The 14,391-nt window shown below is 35.8% G+C and overlaps 1 protein-coding gene across 1 annotated transcript in view; it reads right to left on the reverse strand.

The window, feature by feature from the left end:
- Nucleotides 1-851: 851 nt before the first annotated feature.
- LOC144444467 (prolyl endopeptidase-like) overlaps nt 852-14,391 on the reverse strand; it is a 13,555-nt gene continuing 15 nt past the window's right edge. The window contains exons 1-17 of the mRNA XM_078133890.1: nt 14,271-14,391; nt 13,842-13,969; nt 12,861-12,956; nt 11,853-12,021; nt 11,274-11,375; nt 10,827-10,969; nt 10,228-10,343; nt 9,781-9,926; nt 8,559-8,663; nt 7,940-8,044; nt 7,453-7,647; nt 6,839-6,987; nt 5,874-5,990; nt 4,816-4,911; nt 3,868-3,969; nt 2,817-3,042; nt 852-2,270 (exon numbers count right to left, since the gene is read on the reverse strand). The exon at nt 14,271-14,391 is cut by the window's right edge and continues 15 nt beyond it. Of these exons, the coding sequence (XP_077990016.1) occupies nt 2,190-2,270; nt 2,817-3,042; nt 3,868-3,969; nt 4,816-4,911; nt 5,874-5,990; nt 6,839-6,987; nt 7,453-7,647; nt 7,940-8,044; nt 8,559-8,663; nt 9,781-9,926; nt 10,228-10,343; nt 10,827-10,969; nt 11,274-11,375; nt 11,853-12,021; nt 12,861-12,956; nt 13,842-13,969; nt 14,271-14,336 (2,142 nt within the window). The 5' untranslated portion in view covers nt 14,337-14,391 and the 3' untranslated portion in view covers nt 852-2,189. The remainder of the gene's footprint in view (nt 2,271-2,816; nt 3,043-3,867; nt 3,970-4,815; nt 4,912-5,873; nt 5,991-6,838; nt 6,988-7,452; nt 7,648-7,939; nt 8,045-8,558; nt 8,664-9,780; nt 9,927-10,227; nt 10,344-10,826; nt 10,970-11,273; nt 11,376-11,852; nt 12,022-12,860; nt 12,957-13,841; nt 13,970-14,270) is intronic.

Here is a 14,391-nt window from a genome sequence, read left to right on the forward strand (position 1 = left end):
CATATTAAGTGAAAGAAATAGCACAAAAGTAAAAGTACGGTTTGTGAGCCTTCTTTCTATTCTCTTCTTTCTCAATACATTCCAAACTGACTACATAAAACTATTAATAGCTAAAATTGTTGTCTAATGCGTGTGAAATGAATCGCACAGGAATGCGGCTATTTGCCCGGTGGTATGATAACACCTACGCACATATCTCGAAAGAAATGAAAAAAAGAAGAAGCAATCTGCCATAACGAAAAAACTGTTGTTGTAACTCAAAGTATACCATGAGTATAATACGAGGTTGGTTTTATTTAGGTGACATTTTACCTTCTTTAGGGGAAGGTAGGGATGAAAAATCTGTGTGTGTGTGTGTGTGTGTGTGTGGTGACCTATCTCACAAGCCAGCGACTTTCATCACAGGACATCATTAGGGGTGACCAATCTCATAAGCCACTGACTTTAATGGCAGGGCATCGTTAGGGGTGACCATTCTCCAAAGGCAGTGCCCTTTATGGCAGATTAGCCATTAGGGGTGACCATTGTCACAAGCCAGCGATCTTTATGGCATGGCATCATTAGGGGTGACCACTCTCACAAGCAATGGTAGGGTAACATATATGCACTCAATGCCGAGTTTGGCTGTTGCAATAGAGATATCCAGACTGTAATGATGTCATCGGTCTTGGCATGTTAGATTTGAGGATTGGGAGATTAGACTATGCCAACAAAGGCTGATCTGTCAGTCTGAGTCATAACATATGGTTACATAACAATGACTGGTCCTGGCAAGCATTTACTGTTTATTAAGGAATCTTTTATTCACTGAAGATCTAGTACAAAACTAAACAAAAAATGATCATTATCCAAGCAAAAGTGAGAAATTAAAAAAAAATGTAAAAAATGTAAAAAAAAACAAAACAAAAAAAAACAACTGAAAAATAAGATAAAATAGTATTAGTGCTTAAGTATTATACTATAAGTGACAGCCATGTTGCGTTTAGGAGAGTACAGCATCAGTTCTTCTCCCCTCAGCACCCGTTGAAGGGGTGTGGGGGAGACAGATAATATATCTCTGAAGGAGTTTGTCATAGTAGTTTCTCAACTGTGTAGAAAACCGTGAAAGAGAAAAGAAAAACCAAGATGAAGAATATAAAATTGCTCCATCTTGAAAATTACTTTTTTGGCCTAGCAGTTTTGTAAGAAATACCACAATTAATGTAACATACTTTAGTTTGAAGGAACCTTGAAAAATCACTAAAAATTAAGTTTTTTAGGAACGGACGAAAATATGGGATCTCTTCACTGTTAGTTTTTGATAATAATAACATAATATCTATATCTTCAGTACAGTAGGCATTAGAGATATGCACTAAAACGACCAAAATGTTAATATTATTTAATATTTAAAAACCTGGCCTGCACAGGCTGTGAGTATAACTTAAAGTAGGCTTCAATCTCCTTTACTCATCCACAAGAACACAAATACACATCAAAGTCTTTTCATTTCATTTCTCTGATTAATAATTGCAAAGTTCCCTTTTACTTTTACCTTTCTGAGCTGGAGATAAAAAATATGTTAAAAATGATAAGTGCTTTTCATTTTTGGAGATAAAATATATTGCAGAAAGTGTCACTAATTCTCAGTACCTGTGATAGTATTTCACCTCATGCTAGGAGGTCAAAATAGAACAAGAAGGTCGACTTATTCTCAGTACCTGTGATAGTATTTTACACCATGCTAGGGGGTCAAAAAGAACAAGAAGGTCGACTTATTCTCAGTACCTGTTTAAGCATTTTACCTCATGCTAGGGGGTCAAAAATAGAACAGGGTCGACTTATTCTCATGTGTGTCTATAGAAATGCATGTGAATGGCAGGGAGCAGAAGTTATTGTGTCGACCAAGAAAATTGAATGTTCATTATTTTTATGATGCGCCTAGGCAGTAATATTCTATTTCAGGTACCGAGAATTATGGCAGCATCCCTTTTCTTGTGTATTTCCTAGCTAGACATAAAAAATACTGCCAATGGCAACTGGCACAACTGGAGAACATGGGGAACTACTGAACCTCAGTTCAGCTGTGCTCAAAACTATGAAAAAAAGATCATTCAGTTTTGTCAGTCTACTTCTTATATATTAGATAGGATGTTATAGGAGTATATGACTAGTCTTGTAGATATTGCATAGCAATGTTGCATAGCTGCTTACAGCTTGGCTTCTACATCCTTCCATTCAATATTCAGATTCTCTGCTATAAATGCATACACATCCGAGTATTCTTCAATCTAAATAAAAAACAAGACGGAAATCAAACAAACTATGTAAGTAAGTATGACTGTGGTTGAAGAGAAGCAAAGAGTTACAAAGGTGTCCTGAAACTTTTCTGTTATTCATCACAATGCTTCAATTTCTGGTCATTGCATTAGAGATTACAGAAGTTTGTATTTTTGTTATAGACCAACTGTTTGTATTGCTATTCTAGACAACTGTTTTTCACACCCTTAATTGTATCTTAATCCAAACCAGGCTATCAGGGCTATCAATATACCCAATATAGATCAATCCTGAAACTCTAAAACTGTACGTGTGATACGTATGAGCACACAAGATTGTGCAGTATTTACCATCCAGATGTGTAAACACATAACTTGGGGTAGACCCTTCTGAGTATTTACCATCCAATGTGTAAACACATAACTTGGGGTAGACCCTTCTGAGTATTTACCATCCAATGTGTAAGGACATAACTTGGGGTAGAAGCTTCCCTTAGTATCTGAGTTAGGATGTATACAAGTAAGCAAGGCTAAGTATTGATATACTTTAATACTTACTATCTTAGCAGTGGGTTTACCAGCTCCATGGCCTGCCTTAGTATCGACTCTTATCATTAGTGGATTTGTTTGTTTGCTTTCATTCCTCATCACATGCTGTAGTTCTGAGATATACTTCAATGAGTGCAATGGAACAACTCTATCATCATGGTCACCTGTAAGAAGTAATGTGGCTGGATATTGAACAGCGCCCTCTGGATTTTTGATATTGTGAAGTGGTGAAAACCTGGAGAGAAAATATATGAACATATGAGTCAATGAAGAATTCTGTAATCATATACCATTTTAATCTATGGATAAATGTCCATCCCTCCCCTCTAAAATACCCCAAAACAAAAACAACAACAACAACAACAATAACAAACAAACAAAAAAACAGCACACTGATACATCATCAATTGTTGACATTTAATGCATACACCTTACTACCTTTCTGCCAAAGTTTCCACCTAGTGGGGACAAATGCCCATTGGCTATAACAAAAGTGGGGCTATTTTGGCAGGAAGTGAGGACAAATTTTTGGTGCCTATAAAACATATATAACAAAAGTGGGGCTATTTTGGCAGGAAGTGAGGACAAATTTTTGGTGCCTATAAAATCATATATATATATATATATATATATATATATATATATATATATATATATATATATATTTATATATATATATATATATATATATATATATATATATATATATATATATATATATATATATATATATATATATATATATATATATATATATATATATATATATATATATATATATATATATATATAATATATATATATACCGTAATTCCTCGGGTAAGCGCCCTGGGCGGTTTCAAGTCCCCCAAACCCCAAAGTTGGGGTTGGGCAGTTTCCCGCGTACCCTATTTTGCTGTGACCAAAACAATGCCTCATACACACTATGAGTGTTACAAATGTGCAGTCTAAATACACTGATCAAAAGCTATATTATAGACATAAAATTAGACTATAGACACAACATAAGAGTCTCTGAACACCAGAGAGTCAGGTGTTCTCCTTGTTATTCACAACTTACTTGATAAGCCACTCAAATTCTTCCTTGATGTCAGAACATCCGTAGTCAGTGGTCCATGCATGACCAATTGTAAATTTATGGAACTTCAACATGTCCATAACCCTGAAACCAAAATTATACAGTGTGATGCATTTTCCAAGAAATTATTTTGATTGTATTCTAATTAATTCTCAATGTTATGTACGGCCAATGGTGTTCCGAAGCTAGAAATACTAAATAGATTTGATGAACTGGAGATTTCTGGGTTCAGTTTCACACTAGCGCCCCCAACACCTGGAATATTCCGCATTCAGCAGGAGAAGAGTTTAATTAATATGAACGCAAGTCCAAGAACGTTCATTCTAATATGGATGCAGTTACATTGTTACATAATTTGCTGTCTTGGATAAATGTATGTTTTGCTTATAAAGGTATACTGCTGAACACACATCAAATGCACCTCCGTAAATACCATGAGTATGCACACTGACACTGACACATTGTGAGACTTTGAGTTTCTTTCTACATTTAAAACATTTCTTGCAATAACTCTTAATTGGTAGTTTATATCATATTGTCTAGTTATTTGGCATCACAGTAAACAAGAAATTCATGACTTTTCTGATATTATTCTGGTAATCCAGCCTTTGGTTTACTAAGAAAGGCACAAACTAAATCTATTGTTCTTCATTGTGGTAGATTACACAAGTGGGTGATAGTGGCTCCTCTGTTGTGTGATTACTGTGATAAGATAGTGGAAACATTGGAAGTCCCAAAAGACTACACTGTGGCAAGTTCATGGAACTCTCAATAAAATTCTGTGATGCCTCCCTACTGAGATTATAATTAAACCAATGTCCATTCAATAGCTTATCACTGTTGTATCAACATCTTGCGACAATAGATTTAGTTCGTGGCTATCTTAGAAAACCTGAAGGCTCAATTAACAGGGTCGTAAATGGTACTTACCCAACTTGATTGATAACACAACCATACAAATCTGGTCTCTGGTTTGCACATGCTCCTACAAGTAGTCCACCATTGGAGCCTCCGTTTATAGTAATGCTACATGTAGATACAATCAACAAAGTTCATAAAGAAATGTCCATTGTATAATTAATAACTAGTAACATATCTCTCTCTCCTCCCTCCCCCCTCTCTCTCTCACCCCCCCCCCCCTCTCTCTCTCTCTCTCTCTCTCTCTCTCTCTCTCTCTCTCTCTCTCTCTCTCTCTCTCTCTCTCTCTCTCCCTCCCTCCCTCTCTTCTCTCTCTCTCTCTCTCTCTCCCTCTCTCTCTCTCTCTCTCTCTCTCTCTTTCTCTCCCTCCCTCCCTCCCTTTCTCTCTCTCTCTCTCTCTCTCCCTTCTCTCTCTCTCTCTCTCTCTCTCTCTCTCTCTCTCTCTCTCTCTCTCTCTCTCTCTCTCTCTCTCTCTCTCTCACTCTCTCTCTCTGAATGTCTTCCTGCCTGTCTGCCTGCCTGTCTGCCTTCCTCTCTGCCTATCTCAATGGTTGTGTGTCTCTCTGTCTGCCAGCATGATACTGCCTCCATTTTACTACATTCCAAATAATACTGATGTCTTCGTAATGTGACATATTTTACCTTATTTTTGTAATGTGTGTCTAGTAGTGTCTCTCTCTCTCTCTCTCTCTCTCTCTCTCTCTCTCTCTCTCTCTCTCATAAGTGAGTTTACAGGGAACAGTTATATCTAAATACAGTATCTTTATGAACTCAGGATACTACATATACAATATCTACATCATTGTAACAGTTGGAGTTTTCTCATTTACAGGAACAACTTTTGGTTCATGATTTCTCATTTGACCAGATGGGGTTAGAGATGATTCGATACCATGTTGGCATCCAGACTAGATGCAGGGTTGATGAAATTGACTTTCAAATTCTACGTCACCGAAGCTTAAAAAATACATAATCTGCCTCACATCTGCTCTCCTGTAAGATTTATTTAGCAGTAATGCTGTACACGATCATAGATTAATGAAGGAGTCTTCACATGTGTGAATACTAACCTTTTAGCTGTACAGTATTTGTTTCCAATCAACCACTCAGCTGCAGCATGGAAGTCATCAAAGCAGTTCTGTTTATTGCCCAGCATCCCTCCTTTATGCCAGGTTTCACCATACTCCCTGTGATAATAGGGTTATCAACATATAAGGATTATTAATCACCAGTTATTACAGTTAATCACTCGTTATTACACTGTTAACTACCAGTTATTACACTATTAATCACAAGTTATTACACTGTTAATCACCAGTTATTACACTAATCACCAGTTATTACACTGTTAATCACTCGTTATTACACTGTTAATCACCAGTTATTACTGTTAATCACAAGTTATTACACTGTTAATCACCAGTTATTACACTGTTAATCACTCGTTATTACACTGTTAATCACCAGTTATTACTGTTAATCACAAGTTATTACACTGTTAATCACCAGTTATTACACTGTTAATCACAAGTTATTACACTGCTAATCACCCGTTATTACACTGTTAATCACTCGTTATTACACTGTTAATCACCAGTTATTACACTGTTAATCACTCGTTATTACACTGTTAATCACCAGTTATTACTGTTAATCACAAGTTATTACACTGTTAATCACCAGTTATTACACTGTTAATCACAAGTTATTACACTGCTAATCACCCGTTATTACACTAATCACCAGTTATTACACTGTTAATCACAAGTTATTACTGTTAATCACCAGTTATTACACTGTTAATCACCAGTTATTACACTGTTAATCACTCGTTATTACACTGTTAATCACTCGTTATTACACTAATCACCAGTTATTACACTGTTAATCACCAGTTATGCTCTACCTTTAAGAACAAAAACTATTTCCTATGATATATCAAAATGATATCACAGAGTGATGCAACACGCGAGTTCGTCAATTTGGTGGTTGTCGTAGATTAAGTACTTGCAAAATGGTTGTCATGGTTACCTACCCTCCTCCTCTTATGTTGGGTATTGCTAGGATACCACCTAGATGTAGCATGAATACAATCCTAGATACACTGAATCCTGGAGTGATGGAGATATTAAAACCACCATAACCATACAGCAGAACTGGATGAGAACTGTCCAATTCTATTCCCTAAAATTAAATAAAGTTGACGAGTTGAACATCACTTAACATACTTCCTATGCATATTACGATTTGTGCAAAAAAAACTAAAAAAAACTTCAACAAATGTAATTTTTATCTCCAAAACATTTCCATGATTGCTCCCCTATATCATGATATCAGAGATGTTGCAATTCCAGAGTTAAACGGACATTGATTGCTGACACTTAGGTGAGTGGGAAGAGTGAAGTGTAAAAGTGCACAAAGCCATAGCAATGATTACCATAAGCTAAGGACATCCTTCACCATCAGTCCACTGGTAATCTCATAGCATATATTTGATTCTATATCAATTTTTTTCAAAATGCTGATATTTGAACCCAATATCATGACTACCATAATATGGCATCATGCTTTAGGTTTATTGAAATCTAAAATATTCTGTGATGAATTTGCAAAATGTAGCAAGACAAGAGAATTTTGGTGAGATCTTACCTTTCTATGGACGATAAACATGGGTATTTTAGTTCCATCTTTACTGGTAAAAAATGCTTGAACTGTTTGGAACTCAGCTTGATTAAAACCTTTAACATCTATTTGTCTGAACATAGAGGGCGCTAACACCTCTGCCTTCAAGTCGCATCGATAGATGATGCCTGGTGTGAGGAATGAGGTGAATTGATAGAATATCTGTAAAATAAATATTAACAGTAATTTATTAATTTATGCAAGGTGACATTTCAGTAATGGGGAAGCAATAGACACATGGAAAGACTGGACATGATACAGTGGTCACTGTGTTTACCCGGTTTGTTCACAAACTCATTTCCTTGTGTACACAAAAGCAATATTTTTTCACAGATTTAAAAAACAACAATACACCAGCAGAAATAGTAAAAATAAATTCTATAATAAAACTTATTTATATTTCACAGTATTTTTTAAATGATAGTTATACTAATTATTGATATTTCAATCTCACCTCTTGATCCTTCTTCTTGCCTGAGTAGCCAGTAATAGTACCTACATCCAGTGGGAATGTAGTCAGTCGATTTCCATCACTTAAATCATGTAAATACAGTTGACTCTGTTAAAACAATAGTAGTGTCAGTCCACAGTCAAAAATCAACTTGCCTGCTTGTGATAAGTAGTATAAATCATGTCAAATCCCCCCCCCCCCCCATCAGAGTGTTTTACATGGTCTCCTTTTACCCTGCTAACTATGGTACAAAGTTTGAAAATCTATTCAGAAGAAATCTATGCCAGTTTTACCAGATTCCCCCTGTGTAACTGAATCTCCCTGCGAAAACTATGGTACAAGGTATTGAAATCTCAACAATTACAAGCTTTTATACCAGATTCCCCCTCTCTGTAACTGGATCTCCCTGCTAAAACTATGGTACAAGGTATTGAAATCTCAGCAAGCTTAATCAGATTCCCCTCTCTCTTACTGGGGTCCCCTACCAAAACTATGGTACAAAAGCTCAGAAGAAATCTATGCAAGCCAAGTTTTACAACATTACCCATCCCAATATTTGAATAAATTGTTCCATTTTTTTGCATGCTGTCTTACCCTTAGAAAGCTTTATAAATCAACTTACCTTAACATCATGTAGAAAACATAATACTAATTTATCAGTATTAACACATGCTGCCCATTCCAACACATCAGTCTCTGATTCAGGTATTAAATCTGTCCAGTTGTCCTGCAGTAATGTGAAACAAAATAACCATGTTGTCATTTTATGGGCCTTTCCAAAATTTGCCATGGTGGTGCTCTACTTCCTGTCTGTTTGTACCTTGGGGGTATACATGGTATAGGTTACTCAGTTAATCATAGAGCACTGCCTTACCATTTCAGGTTTACTAAAGTCTATATTGATAAGTTTGTACCTGGGTGAAATCATTGCCCAGTACATTGATAAGTGTCTATCTAGGCGAAATCAGTGCCTTACCATTTCAGGTTTACTAACGTCTATACTGATAAGGTTGTATCTGGGTGAAATCATTGCCTAGTATATTGATAAGTGTCTATCTAGGCGAAATCAGTGCCTTACCATTTCAGGTTTACTAAAGTCTACATTGATAATTTGATAAGTTTGTATCTGGGTGAAATCATTGTCTATTATATTGATAAGTGTGTATCTAGGTGAAATCAGTGCCTTACCATTTCAGGTTTACCAAAGTCTATATTGATAAATTTGTATCTGGGTGAAATCATTATCTAGTATATTGATAAATTTGTATCTGGGTGAAATCAGTGCCTTACCGTTTCAGGTTTACTAAAGTCTATATTGATAAATTTGTATCTGGGTGAAATCAGTGCCTTACCGTTTCAGGTTTACTAAAGTCTATATTGATAAGTTTGTATCTGGGTGAAATCATTGCCTAGTATATTGATAAGTGTGTATCTAGGTGAAATCAGTGCCTTACCGTTTCAGGTTTACTAAAGTCTATATTGATAAGTTTGTATCTGGGTGAAATCATTGCCTAGTATATTGATAAGTGTGTATCTAGGTGAAATCAGTCCCTTACCGTTGCAGGTTTACTAAAGTCTATATTGATAAATTTGTATCTGGGTGAAATCAGTGCCTTACCGTTTCAGGTTTACTAAAGTCTATATTGATAAATTTGTATCTGGGTGAAATCAGTGCCTTACCGTTTCAGGTTTACTAAAGTCTATATTGATAAATTTGTATCTGGGTGAAATCAGTGCCTTACCGTTTCAGGTTTACTAAAGTCTATATTGATAAGTTTGTATCTGGGTGAAATCATTGCCTAGTATATTGATAAGTGTGTATCTAGGTGAAATCAGTGCCTTACCGTTGCAGGTTTACTAAAGTCTATATTGATAAGTTTGTATCTGGGTGACTTGAGGTTGGTTTTAAAAGTGAACACTGTGCCTTCATTGGTGATGTATTCATACTCGGCATCAAAATTATCCACTAATTTTACCCAGGGTAGTAAACCTATCAAAAAAAAAAGACGAGGAAAAAAAACATTTAGAGCAATAAATCTCAGAACTAACAGGTGACAAGTAACTTGAGTTTCATTATCAAAGGGTGATAAATAACTTATTACACAGTAATACACTTACCATCAATACCATTATGTACGATCTCCATATCACAGGGTGATAAACAACTTATTACACTTACGATCAATACCATTGGGTAGTGCCTCCATATCATAGGGTGATAACTAACTTACTACATGTACCATCAATAATGTTTCCATATCACAGGGTGATAAACAACTTATCACACTTACCATCAATGCCATTAGGTAATGTCTCCATATCACAATAGTACAATCTATTGACTGGATCACAACCTTCACTGATGGATAACACAATATATCTGCCATCATCACTAAGCTCAGTTCCACTATTCAATAAAAAACAATAGAGGTGATTTAATGATCATACACTAAAAATTACATAAATCTATATCTTCGCTATCAAGGGTGGAATGTTACTGCTGAAAGACACTATGACAGAACTCCATGACAGGAGAGTGCAAGTGTGGCAGAGTGCTTGCTGTGTTCTCTGCGACAGTATGCTCGTGAAAGTGCAGCAGAAAACACTGCAAACATGAGTGCAAATACCCTTGAGTACCCAACACTGGCACTCACACTGCAAGTTTTTTTTTTATTATTACATATGTTTAACCGAAACAAATTTCCGTAAATATGATGCAATGTGATCATGCTCTTTCGTGTAGAATAAATGATTGAGTCCTAATTTGCATATCATTTGCATGCAGGTATGCACATAATTCAAAAGCCCCACTGCAAACTACTGAAGCCTGTGTTCAACTGTTTATAGTATGGAATGACTAAATCACTGGGACAAACTAAAACCTAATTACCTCATCCATTTAGGGTTATCTGGGAATTCAGCACAAAGTACATCTTCTGATTGTTTTGTCCCTAATCTATGATAACACAACTTTTGATGGAGATTAGCGGTTGTCTCTGTACCATCAGTTTTACCGTCTTGGTTTGGATATGTCTGTATGTAGAAAAAACATCACAAATGAACACAAGAACAAGTTATTACACATGAGCAGTGCATCCTAAAATAAAATAGAAAGTTTTGTTGTAAGTCAAACTTGAATGATACAATCTGAGTTTTCTGGTTAATCAACATTTAGCTGAGAATATGGGAACGCCAATTCAACTGGCTATCTATCAATATTTTAGAAAGTTGTAGCTCACTGGGGCTACCAAAGAAAATAAGTTAACTTTGAGCCCTATATTTTCATGTATTATTACGCTCAGATAGTATAGTTCATGAATATCAACTTAGGACATACATTATAAAATAATCCTTTGCCATCATGGGTCCATGACATACAACTAAACTTGACTCTTTCTAGGACATCCGGTAACTGTTCAGCACCATCGACCTTCATAAACTGTCAACGAGGAAAAAAAACAAGATATTAGATGATTTACAAAGATTATAACGCACAAACAATTCAAAGTTTTAGCATTGAACTTTCGATCTGTCTTGGTCCATGATCCTCATCAGAACGACAAATTCCATAGTTACAGCTGACCACTAGGTGGCAGTACGATAAACCGTTTGTCTAATGTAGATATTAGATATTTGAACTGTCACCTTTGTCATGTTCACCTATTTGTCTTGAATACAAAGCATGTCAAGAAAAAACAGATTGTGGTAACTATGATGTCATCACTAAATGTTTGCCCATAATCCCTTGCTGTAAATTCTGAGCAAACACATGTCAGCTAGGACTTCTTTGACAAGATTTCAATAACAGTTGATAGCAATACTTAAAAGATGTGTACTACAAGTAGAAATAATGCTTTTTATAAAAAAATTTCTTTGCAAGGAAAAAAAGACAGTACAAAAGGTTATGATACTTTACCTTAATTGTAACCCAATCAGACCCACTAGAGCTGAGACCATAGGCTAGATATTCCCCATCTTCAGTGTAGGAATAGCCACGTAAAGCTACAGTACCATCATCTGAAAATTTATTTGGATCTAGAAACACTCTGGCTTCAGCTTCTAGAGAGTCTTGTACATACAAAACACTGTAAAAAAGGTTGAATATCAGACAAACTAAGTTATTCAAAATATTATGTTTCTGAAAAGTCTCTGGGCTAGTAGAATTAATAAACTGAAGATAACAGTTGGTTCTTAGGTTTCATATTTTCAATAATTCTTACGTTATGAACATAAATGTGTTCTTTTGTTACTAATTTCCCATTGCATATGATATACATTTTCGCAAGTGTACATTTATGATGTACAGTTATGAAAATGTTATATGTTAATAACGTAATGTTTCTAAACGGTTAAATGCACTACTCTACAACAGTCTGGAGAGGGGCTACTTCATATGCTAAGTGTAATATCTGAAACATTTACTTTTTGTTCTTTACACAATGGTTTGGCTAAGATATCACATCCCTATAGACTTTAAAACATGTCATGACACGGTCCTCACTGGCATAAGGGGTTGATTGATGTGTGAGGGCGCCCTGTGTCATGGCATACCTTACAGATAGACTCTCTTACAGCCCTCGGAGCTTCGGTTTACTAAAATTAAAGCTAAACAAATTATTTTGTATGTCCCGATGCCAGCTAATTAACCATACTCAAATATCCTTGTACTGTGCGCCCTCATCGACCATGATAGAGATAACCATCCTTTGACATGTGACTGCGACGCTTCGTGTTATCGCGAAGCCTTCGGGCTGGTGGTCGATGAGGTCGCACAGTTATGAGTACATTATGTAGATGGTATCGGTACATACAAAATAATTCATTTAGCGTCACTTTTAGTTAAGTGAAGCTCCGAGGACTGTGAGAGAGTCTAACCTTACAGACTACCACAACTATGACTTGGACTGATTCTTGCAGAACTTACCTCTGATTTTGTAGTCCTGTATTGTAAAAATAAAAATATCTTGGTCCTCTCTTGAAGGGACAGCCATACTTGGGGAAATCCCACATCTCCTTAAGTCTGTTTACATAACAGATAAAAAAAATAAGACAAAAGATAATTCTACCAGTATCTCAATTCCTTTTTTCTTTTGGTGTTTTATTTGCAACACAGAACCATCACCTTTGTTGTCATGCATGATGATTCTTTAATTTCATTATAAAACCTTGAAAATGATAGGTGGGTCTTTCGGTTAAAACAGAAAAAAGTGTATATATTATTAATAATGCTTTCATTCATCATCATGATACGTTGAACAGTCTGGATGACTTAATATTAATGACAACTAAAATTAGAATGATAACATCAACCGTCTCAGATTTCAGTAAAAAATGATGATACTTATCTGCATATAATATAATGGTGTTGCTATCAGTAAAGTTGTGTTCTATTAGTAATTCCTGATCATGCCATAGATTTTTTTTTTAAATTTGGAATTGGGCAGATTTAAGAAAAATTATGTCAGTTGGGTCATGAGAAACATAAAATTAAATATGACTGGCCGTTCAGTACAGGCACTCTGCATTGTTATCCACAGTCCTGGTTCTTACTCAAACATTTGTTGCTCCCTTCTAGAATGGGGCCATTGTTATGCAAATTATAAACGAAGCAAACTCAACAATCACTTTGCCATGTAGAAATATAGACCCTTGGTGGAGGGTCTATGGTAGAAACAAAAACGTTCTGTAAGTGTAACTCGTAATAGTGCTCAGAAGCATTTTAAAGTTTTACAGAATATCTCTTACGTTTCTGGACTGCGTACGACCAGTCACTCTCCCCTAATACATCCATGATACAACATATATGATTGGTTGATAAATCATGATGTCAGACGTCAGTGACATGTTTGAAACAAGAAAGGGTGATGACCATGACAAAGCAAAATGAAATCACAACATGACGTACCTATCATGAAATCGTTGTCGAACTTTGCATTTTTCCAAATATGGCATCGTAATGGCATTTTGAGCATCAACAAATGCCTTGGTGTCGTCTGAGTCTGGATCTTCTAACCAGGAGTACGGGTCGGCAATCTGAACAAAAATCACACATTAATAGTACTAATTATAATGTGTGTAGTCGAAATGAAATTCAACCTGTGCATGCTGGAGTTTCACGTTTGCAATGTCTACACCTGGGCCTATCTATCAATCAAGGTCTCAGAAATGATCCCTTTAACTGTGCTATGAGGATAACTTTTTTACAACATAAGATACATGTGTATGGACAGCAAAGTTTAAAACAATGCATCTCAACTTGAGTAAGACATGATCCATGACCATAGCAACACGACGCTTTGTCCGTACATTGATAAATAAAGTACGTTAAACCTACCTTTTCGCCATGATAATCATCGATTTTGCTGTCATCACGACGGACTTCTGGATATTTAAAAGACATGATTGCGTCCAGGATTGTGCAAAATATACTATGCCACTTCAAAACTGTCAATGGA

Source organism: Glandiceps talaboti, chromosome 13, assembly GCF_964340395.1.
Source record: "Glandiceps talaboti chromosome 13, keGlaTala1.1, whole genome shotgun sequence".
In the NCBI taxonomy this organism is placed as follows: Eukaryota; Metazoa; Hemichordata; class Enteropneusta; family Spengelidae; genus Glandiceps; species Glandiceps talaboti.